The sequence below is a fragment of the Oryza brachyantha genome, chromosome 1 (assembly GCF_000231095.2).
Source record: "Oryza brachyantha chromosome 1, ObraRS2, whole genome shotgun sequence".
In the NCBI taxonomy this organism is placed as follows: domain Eukaryota; kingdom Viridiplantae; phylum Streptophyta; class Magnoliopsida; order Poales; family Poaceae; genus Oryza; species Oryza brachyantha.
Genome location: NC_023163.2, coordinates 13,661,217 through 13,671,753, shown reverse-complemented (window position 1 = coordinate 13,671,753; position 10,537 = coordinate 13,661,217). Strand labels below are relative to the sequence as shown.

The 10,537-nt window shown below is 40.8% G+C and overlaps 1 protein-coding gene across 1 annotated transcript; it reads right to left on the bottom strand.

Moving 5' to 3' along the window:
• Window positions 1-6,767: 6,767 nt before the first annotated feature.
• On the bottom strand, window positions 6,768-9,591 carry LOC102703451 (receptor protein kinase-like protein ZAR1). Its single transcript, XM_006645878.2, has 2 exons — window positions 8,025-9,591; window positions 6,768-7,627 (listed from the first exon to the last, which is right to left on the bottom strand). Exons 1-2 carry the CDS (start codon window positions 9,487-9,489, stop codon window positions 6,978-6,980), a joined length of 2,115 nt encoding a protein of 704 aa, XP_006645941.3. The 5' UTR covers window positions 9,490-9,591; the 3' UTR covers window positions 6,768-6,977.
• Between the last annotated feature and the right edge of the window lie 946 nt (window positions 9,592-10,537).

The following is a 10,537-nucleotide window of genomic DNA, read 5'->3' as shown; positions in this document are numbered from 1 at the left end:
GAAAGGTAAATCCAGAATTTGCAAAATCATTATTTATGTTTTCCTATTTTTGCTGCAACAATTACAGGCTCACTAACATCCGTCAAAAAAGGGGTAAATGTCTGCTTCAGTTAAAAAAGCGGGAACAAAAACAAAAACCCTATAAATCAGAGGTAAAATCAATATTGCAGGTTAGGACATGCTCAATGTTTGTTGCCAAGTTTAATATTAGTGTGAGGTCATTGTGCAGGTGGTAGAAAGAGCAGAGAAACACACAACACTTTCATAATATAGTTGGTGTTAAGGTAGGACCCACCAAAAAATAAAAATATCAATCTGGTAGTAGCACAATGCTCTACACAATTGATATTAGTATGGCCCGTTGTATAAATAATATTTTTTTTTACTTCCTATCGACAATAGCACAATGACCCAGTATTCCCAACTGCCTCTTCTTACAATGCTCTTACTACCTGGTAAGAAGGATGAATTTATTGCTTGCTACATGCTCTTCTACTACATTGTGGATGTTCTTAAAGTAAGAACAAGAATAAGATTTGGTCAAACATTTAAAACTTTTATGCTACAATAAATTCACAAAATCCAGTAAGCGTATGACTTGATCCTGTTTTCCGAGGCATAACTACTCATGTATTTCTTTTATCGTAAATTAGGCCTTTAAGTATTTATTGATGGTCAAAGCTATAAAGTTCAGTAAAATTATACTATTAAATGTAAAATATTTATGAAGGGAGAAGGTACTATTTGTTTGTGTGGTCTGCTTGTAACCACTTCAACAAATGCTAATGTGTGGCTTCCTGCTAGTAGCCATTTAGAGATCGAAAATGATTATTCCAATGTTTGTGTTTTCTTTTTACTTCGACTTCAGAGAGCCAACACAGCGGCTGAAAAGTAGCTGCAGTAACCGGTATGGAACGCACAGAACGATCCAACAGCCAAGCGACCCCATCACTGTTAGAAGTTTAGGTCGTGTACGGTGTACCTTTGATCCCCTGGACTACTGGGCATCTCCATTCAGAGCTTCTCAATGCAACGCAGAATGGCAAGAGAGGGTTGTGAGGGTGTGTTTAGGCTAGTTTCTTCCTAGTGTAGCTTTTGGGAAAAGTTATTTTTGCCAGAAGCTACTCTAAACGTTATAAAATTTCTGAGAATCTATAGGTACATATTATGGAAAATGAACTAAAAAGCCAGAAGTTGGGTTCTATAGCTTTTCCAGAATCTCAGAAGCTGACTACAAACAACTGCTTCTCATAATCTAAACCTCCCCCGAACAGGCCCTTAGTATACTGGATTGATCTAATGGACGAGCGTTCACACGTCGGTTAACCCGTGTGAAATTTCTACATGTCTAGAAAATTTATACATATAATTTTTTTATGCATGTATGTTTAAAGTTTCGTCTTATGCATAGAAAGCTTATATATAGAAACAAATTTAACATATAAAGTATCTAGTAGAAAAAATATATACTTCAAAAATATCATCTTAGAAGGTGTTATCTATAAAGATTATATTACAAAAAATAATATATAAAAACTATGTAATAGAAAATTTGTATATAGAAAGTTTGCACATATGAAGTATTCGTGTGGGTTAACTGTTATCGACTCTAGGTATAGGTAGAGACCTACAACCCTCCACACCCCCAACCGGAATTGGATCACCTGCAATTGCTATGCTAATGGCACCAGATGAACAGTGCAGTGTCATTGGCATGATCACAACCGTTTATTTTCAGATGAACAGCCACAGATTCATCTGATACAGTGATTCAGTACAGTAAATTTATTATATTTTGTCCACAATGAGTTTGCTACTGTGCCGTGCGTCAAGTCATTTACAGTACAGTATCATTTTTCCTCTCATGTTTCACTGTGCTATCCTGCCATTGCTACGCAATGGCCAATGGCAGGTGATCCGGACCCCACCCCAACACACCCCCCCCCCCCCAACGCACTCAACTCACATGTACGGTAAAGCCCTTTGCTTCACAAGCGTTGTTTGGCCTCGTTAAGCCCATTACTTGCTCTGACTCACGTATAGCCTCATATTTTAGTCATATTTAGATGAGCCTGAAACTATGAAAATTAGCTGGTGATAAGAATTTAGAAAAGTTTGGTTTTGTAGGTTTTGTTTTTTAAGTTCATTATCTACATTCTATTACGAAGTCTCATAAGTTGAGAATCTTGATTATTTAGAAACTACCTAGAGGCTCTAGGAGATGTTGTCGTTATTAGAAGCTCTCCTAACCAAATCCTTTGGCAAGGGTTGCATATTTAGGTAGAGATTGGTTCCTACGTAATGACATGGTCCATGGAAAGGGTGAGGGATCTATTATAGTATCAACTTCGTTTCCTACACGGCTATTGGGAGTTTGGGGCTCACTGTTCGTTACCCTACACGAGTAAGCTAGTCAGTGGCTACATAAGCAGAGAGAGACGAGGGTGCTCCCAGGACCACAAAAAAAACCTCAACTTAAATGCATATGTTAATAAATAATATTTATATATAATACTATTTATTAACATACATAAAATACACTTTTGATCAAATTTATATATTATATATATTATATGCTATATTTATGATAATTAAAAATCTTATAAGTTGGATCACCCAAATAAAAACACTCACTAGGACAAATCCTCTCATTTGTGACGGGTCGTCATATGCCTGGGCTATTTGGCCGTCAGAATGAATTCATCTCAATCGAACCTAAAATGAGTCCGTCATATATGTAGTCGCACAGCCGAATCTAGGTGCATATGTTTAGGGCCCGTAGAGATGATGCTCATCTATGAATGGCACAAATGTATGTCCGATTGAGATTGTTTCAATTATCTCAATCGGGCCAAACTATTAACCCCGTCAGAGATAACACTCATCTCAATCGGGCCTAAATTATGACCCGTCACAGATGACCCTCATATCTGACGGGTCTAAATTATGGCTCGTCAGTGATAACCCTCATCTCTGACGGGCCTAAATTATGACCCGTCACATATGACTATTTTTAAATATAATAACTTCAAATGATATTTTTAAATACTAAATGATTTCAAATGGAAAAATTATTAACAACAAGGTTGTATAACTTTCAAAGATTTACAACTTTTATTTTGGTCATTTTTCTATATAATGTTTTTTTGAACAATTTGAATTTGAATTTGAAAATATGACACTTCAAAATAACATTTTCAAATACTAAATGATTTCAACTAAAAAAGTTATCAACAATAAAGTTGTATAACTCATCAAGATTTATAACTTTTATTTTGGTCATTTGTTATATATCTTTTTTAAAACAATTTGAATTTGAAAATACGATAACTTCAAACAACATTTTCAAATACTAAATGATTTCAACTAAAAAGGTCATTTTCAAATACTAAATGATTTCAACTAAAAAGGTCATCAGCAACAAAGATGTATAACTCATCAAGATCTATAACTTTTATTTTAGTCATTTCTGTGTTAGTAACATTGTTCATAAAATTGACATATCTATGTTATGTTATAATTTATAAACTAGATGAATGTTATGTTATAGTTTATAAACCAGATGAGAGATATGTGAATTGTATGAACAATGTTACTATCATTTTATCGGATGAAGAACTGACCAAAATAAAAGTTATAGATCTTGATGAGTTATCTATCTTTGTTGTTGATGATTTTTCAATTAAAATCATTTAGTATTTCAAAATATTATTCGAAGTTGCCATATTTTTAAATTCAAATTCAAACTGTTCAAAAACATGTTGTATAGAGAAGTAAACAAAATAAGAGTTATGTATATTGATGAGTTATACAACTTTGTTATTGATGACTTTTTCAGTTGAAATCATTTAGTATTTGAAAAATATTGTTTAAAGTTATCATATTTTTAAATTCAAATTGAAATTATTTAAAAAATGTTATATGGCAAAAATACCAAAGTTAAAGTTATATATCTTTATGAGTTATACGTCTTTGCTGTTAATGACTTTTTTAGTTGAAATCATTCAGTATTTTAAAATATTGTTTGAAGTTGTAATATTTTAAAATTCAAATTCAAACTGTTCAAAAAAATGTTGTATAGAAAAATGAACAAAATAAAAGTTATAGATAATGATAAGTTATACAACTTTATTATTGATGACTTTTTCAGTTGAAATCATTTAGTATTTGAAAATATTGTTTGAAGTTGTTTTATTTTTAAATTCAAATTCAAATTGTTCAAAAAATGTTGTCTAGCAAAAATACCAAAGTAAAATTTGTATGAATGTGGTTGTGTTAAATATATTGATGATTGTGTTTGTGAATGAATATATACGAATTGGAGAGGATGTGACATCCTGGCACAGGGGTTAATAGGACTAATAGAATACTCAAACTAATAAATTACAATTTCTTTCTCGAAAGCAATATACAAAGCCCGTTAGAGATGACCATCAAAGAGGCACACATATGAAAAAAAAATTTTGGATTCTCTGTGACGGGCCTAGAATCTAGACCCGTCAGAGATGAGAGTCATCTGTGACGAGCCATAGTTTTGGTCCGTTAGAGATGAGAGTCATCAGTGACGGGCCATAATCTAAGCCCGATTGAGATGAGGGTCATCTGTGATGGTCGGATGTCTAATTGAGATATTTTCTCACATCACTGACCTTAGTTTAGTGACGGGAGCCTTGTCCGATAGAGATGGTACTTTAAGCCCATTAGAGATAACCGATTCCGTTGTAGTGACTCGATACGCCCTATGTTGGGAGAGTTGGGTTTTGTTGGGTGCATATCTATCTAGCAACGATGAATTTTCACGCTAGTTCGGAGGCGTCATACGCTAGCAAGTAGACGCGAAGGTGGGGTGAACGTTGATGGCTCGTTCCTACATCCACCCTGTAAAATAATCAATGATCCCAATGACCTTTTTTTTTTCTTTTGTATTTACAAAAAGAAAAAAGAAAAAAATGATGTGCCACGAGTAGAACAATTTGACAGCTACAGCACCCAAAATCGACACTAACAGGGTAGAATAGCTAGCAAAGGTGTCAGGAGTGTAACTCCCCACCAAACTTAGACACTGTCTGTTTCCAGGCAAGGGCGGAACCAGCCATGAGCCAAGACTAGGGCTTAAATCAATTATCTCGTCTTTAGCTCTTTACAAATTCAACTTTTGTTTAAAACTTATATCTAATTTATATGTAGTTTGGATCCTGCTTAGGCTCTAGCTGCCCTAGGCCTGGGTCCGCCCCTGTTTCCAGGGACTTTTTTTAGCCTCTATCATATCAAATGTTTGGACCTTAATTAAAAGTATTAAATATAGACTATTAATAAAACTCATCCTATACTCTGGACTATTTCGCGAGACGAATCTATTGAATCTAATTATCCATGATTAGCGAATACGATGCTACAGTAAATATTTGCTAATTATGGATTAATTAGGCTTAAAAAGTTTGTCTAATGAAATAGCCTATATTTATGTAATTAGTTTTATTATCAGTCTATATTTAATACTCTTAATTAACGTCCAAACATCTAATATGACCAAAACTTAAAATAAGTTCATAGATACAAACAGCCCCTTAGCTGGGTTCCTCGGGGCCATATTCACACGACCTAGTTCCTCCTGCAAGCAACATTGAATGACCACAAGCAAAGAGAGCACCAGCTGTTCACTGCTACTCCTATGATTAACCGTACAATCATCGCCACCACCATTCGCGCACTGATGACAGGATGTTAACTAGTAGCAATCCCAACAACCAAAGCTGATGATAGGCCCGATTGTTTCGTTAAAATTAAGTATTAACGAAATTGCTGGTTAACGACTAAAAATAATTTATGGATAAATGTTTATATATTTTTAGCAATCTAAAAGATAAGGTGAAAAACGAACTATGATAAAAATTTAACTTTTAATATAAAATTTAGAATATAAAGATTTGAGCATAAGTGAAAATATACGTGACAAAGAACGGACGAGTGTGACTCATGATTTCTCCTCATGCGTTTGATAGAGACATGAATAAGATGATGAGCATGATACTAGTTCGCCTTAGGCCGGTCCTGCAAGCAACAGGCCCACGGCTGTTGTGGTGCAAGTACACCAGGGACCATCCAAGCAAGCAGCTGATCCAGAACTCACTCCACCATGAACCCACGCAGATCCACAATAAATTTCTGTCAAAACTGTTTGGCACCAACCACAACGATGTTAACACTAGTACTAGAATTAATGCTGATGGAAACACAACTCCATGCCTCAGCCACAACCACAGGTACTTGTACAGGTGTGTACATCTTTGCTTGTAGAGAAATTTCATCTCTTTTATCTGAATTCTCAACAGGTGCTCGAAGGAACAAGAACCTGGTCGCTACAGTAACATCTTGTGACTGGTCTTAAACCAGCCTTTGTTGTATTAAAAATGCAGTGATGCCATACCTCTTTTGCTGAAAGGGATCAAGGTAAAAAAATTATAAGGCCAAAGAAGTACACATGTACTGTACAACACAGTAAACCCACTCTGGCACTTGGCCATAATCTATTCCATCTAAAGGTGACAGCCAGTACTGTCCATGCTTTCTGGAGTCCAGCTTAAAGATGCAGTTCTTAATCATGGCTCAAACATGCTTCCATGGTAAAATTTGATGCCAACTGCAAGGAGAAAGCATATGTGGCCCTGTTCTCCAATGGGAATGAAACCATATCCTACCAGTTCTTGTTCACCCATACTATCAGAGTTCTTGTTCACAGTTAAAATTCCCCCATTCCCATAACTTACAGGCAAGCACAATAGTCATAACTCATGACAGCAAACTAACAGGTGCTACCTAACATGTTAAGAACACAACAGAACCTGTGGGTCCTGCGAAAATGATAGTTCTACATAGTGAACTAATGGAGCTTCATGTCCCCTAAGCTTCCTTGCCTTCCTTGAGCTGTACAACCATCAAATGCTCTAATAAATGATCGCCTTCTCTGGTGTATTTTTCTAGCCTGAACTGTTGAGGCGATCCAAGGTTTCCGCAACGTGCCTCATGGATGGCCTTCGCTCTGGATTCGCCTGAACACAAGCCAGAGCGACTTTCAGTGCTGCAATCATCTCATCTTCCCGTTCAGAGTCCCTGGCAAGGGAAGGATCGAGCACATCAGCAGACGGTTTCTTCTCTTCAATACAGAATTGCACCCATTGGACGAGGTCCATCTGCATAGTCTCCAAGAGAACAACTGGCGATCTTCCGGAGATCATTTCCAGCAAGATCACACCATAGGAGTAGACATCCCATTTCTGAGATGGCTTCAGTGTTTTCAGTGCTTCTGGTGCTTGATAGCATTGTCCTTTGCTCACAAGAGGGCTCACCGAGGCATCGGACTGCTGGCTCTGAGCCTTCTCTATACCAGCATGATCTGATTGTGTGAAAGGTGATCCTCCAGCAATGTTTGCAAGCCGCCCAAGGCCAAAATCTGATATATATGGCTCCATGTTTGACCCAAGGAGAACATTGTTTGGCCTCAAGTCCCCGTGGACATACTTTTTGGGGCTAAATTCATGCAAGAATGATAGCCCCTTTGCAACCCCCTGCATGATTTTCAGACGTGCATCCCATGGCAGTGGTGTGAATGTCATTGTCCCAGGTTTACCTGAAACCAATAGAAAATTACCGAAGCCTATTAGTATTTAGTGATGGCATCAGTTGCTCATAGTGTTATAAGCAATCCTAGCAAAATAAGAACTACCAACTAGCAAAGCTCCATTTCAGCATGAATGAACTGAATTTATATAAGCTGCGCGCATGATTGATCAAAGTCCCTAGCAAAATAAGAAAGTTCATGGCGATTGAATTCCTAGTGTTAATTTCTAGAACAAAGAAATGAATTTTCACCAAAACCATACCTAACTACTGTCCTAAAGTCCTAGTGTAGTAAATTAAAGAACTAAAACCATAATATATAGAAAGATGTGATTGCACTATGGCACTTCTCATATGCCAATTCACCACTTATATATATGAAACTAAGAAAACAAGTAATTGCATACCGTGAATTGCTGCGGAGAGGCTGCCACTAGGGATGTAGTCATATATCAACAACTTCTCATCATAAGACCAGTAATAAGCCCTCAAGGTAACAATGTGGGGATGGCGGACCTTGCCAATAGCCTCAACCTCAGTCTGAAACTCCTTAAACCTCTGCAGCCCTCCTTCTCCTAGCCGCCTCACGGCCATGGTCAGCCCATCCTTAAGAACCACCTTATACACGATCCCGATGCCGCTCTTCCCCAGCACAAATGCTGATGCCTTCAGCAGCTCATCCAGATCGAACCTCACTTGTTGGTCCAACGGCACGAGGTCATACTGCTCCGCATGCTCCGAAGGCGAGGCGGACTCATCCCTGCTAAAGCAGCCACAATCCTTGCCACACCTGGACCCTTTAGAGCCAGCAACCCCACCCTGCCCGTTCTCCTTGGAAGAAACGGCCCTCCAATAACAGTAGAAGAACACCAGTGCAATGATCAGAATCCCCACCACATCACTGAGCACAATGGCCACAATGGCAACCTTCCCCAACCCCTTGTTCTTCCCAGCACCAGGGGCAGCAGGGGCGCCGGAGCCCCCATCCTTGGGCACAAACGGATTGGACGATGGCATGGCGTCCGGCGTGCACAGGTTCTTGAGCGGTGGCCCGCAGAGCCCCGGGTTGCCGACGAATGCCGTCGGCCCCCGGTTCTCCAACGCCCCATTCTGAGGGATCGGGCCGGACAAATTGTTGTACGTGAGATCAATGTAGACCTTCTCCGGCAATTTTCCAAGGCTCGCCGGAATCTGGCCGGAGAACTGGTTGTGCGACAGGTCCACCGTCCCCTCGAGCCTGGACAGGTTGCCGATGTCCTCCGGGATGGCGCCGGAGAAGCGGTTGTGCGACAAATCGAGGCGCTCCAGCGCCGACAGCCCCGCGGCGAGCCCCTGCGGCAGCGGGCCGGTGAGGTTGTTCCGGCCGAGCGCCAGCGTGCGGAGGCGGCGGCACCTGAGGATCGCGGCGGGGAGGGTGCTGTTGAGGGAGTTGGAGGAGAGGTCGAGGATTTGGAGGTAGGGGAGGTCCCCGAGCTCCGGCGGGATCGGCCCGTACAGCTCGTTCCCGTACAGCACGAGGCTCTGCAGGCCGGCCGCGCCGGAGAGCAGCCGCGCGGGGAGCTCCCCGAAGAGGCGGTTGCTCCGGAGGTTGAGGTGGCGGAGCGAGGCCGGGAGCGGCGACGACGGGAGGGACCCCACCAGCCCCTTCCTCGGCAGCGACAGCGCCACCACCCGCCGCTCTCCGCCCCCGCCGCCGCAGGAGACGCCGTTCCAGGCGCACGGGTCGGCGGCGGAGGAGGCGTCCCAGCCGGCGAGCGCGCCCTCGGGGTCCCGCAGCACGGCCGCCTTGAAGGCCAGCAGCGCCTGGCCGTCCGCCGCCAGCCCTCCCGCCGCGGCGGGGAGCGCGAGCAGGAGCAGCAGGAGGAGCACCATCGGTCGCCGCGACCGCGAGCGAAGGACAGCAGCACAGCGTCAGTGCGTCACTGTGAAGAAGAGGAAGGGAGGAGGAGAGGTCGAGGTGGGAAAGAAAACGGGAGAGGCGAGCCTTTTTGGCGCAGCAGCGCCAGTGCGCGTGGGCGGGGCGGGGCGGGGCGCGGCTCGGTGGAATAGCCGAAAAGACCAGCGTTTGCTTGCTCGGGTTTGGGGTTTTGCGGGGTTTTTTACGTGGTTTGTTGCCGGAATCGTCCTAACTAACGAGACGTTATTCCACGGTGGTGGGGTGGACCGGGCTGGAGGAGGAGGAGGGAGGGGCGTATCCAAGGACGGGACATTGGGACCGGGACCAAAAAAAAAAATTCTAATCCAAGCTTCTCTATACAGAGATAAATAAATTATATAAAGAGGAAAAAATAATCCTAGCTCTCTCTCTAAAAATAAAAATAAATTCTATGGGGATGAAAAAATAATCCAACCTTTCTCTATAAAGAGAAAAATAAGTTATATGGAGAGGGAAAAATACTTGTTTAAATGTATGTGATGGTGATTTTGTAATGATTTTATAGATTTATTGTATATTTAGTATGATATTTTTACAATATTTAGAAAACTACTTCCTATGTCTCAAAATAACTTTATTTTTCAGTTTTTAGATATAATGTTTAACTCTCCGTCTTATTTGAATTTTTTTACAATTAATATTTTTATTGTTATTAAATAATAAAACATGAATAATACTTTACTTCTAACTAATTTTTAAAAATATTAAATAAAATGAATGATCAAATATTAAAAGAAATTAAAAATTAAAAATATTTTAGGACGGAGATGAGATGCCTCATCGAGGGGTGAGAACACTTAGAAGCGCTGGATGCAGTGTGACAGCTAGCGGCGTGCAGTTTATTTCTGTGTCGTCGGCGCTCGGCTCCACCACTGCACCCGGGATCGATCCAAGTCAAAAGGGGAGGTACTTGGGATGGCCCGCTACACAGTGCTCCAGGAAAAGGTAACGGGGTAGGCTTACGATGATCTTGGGGGTAATATT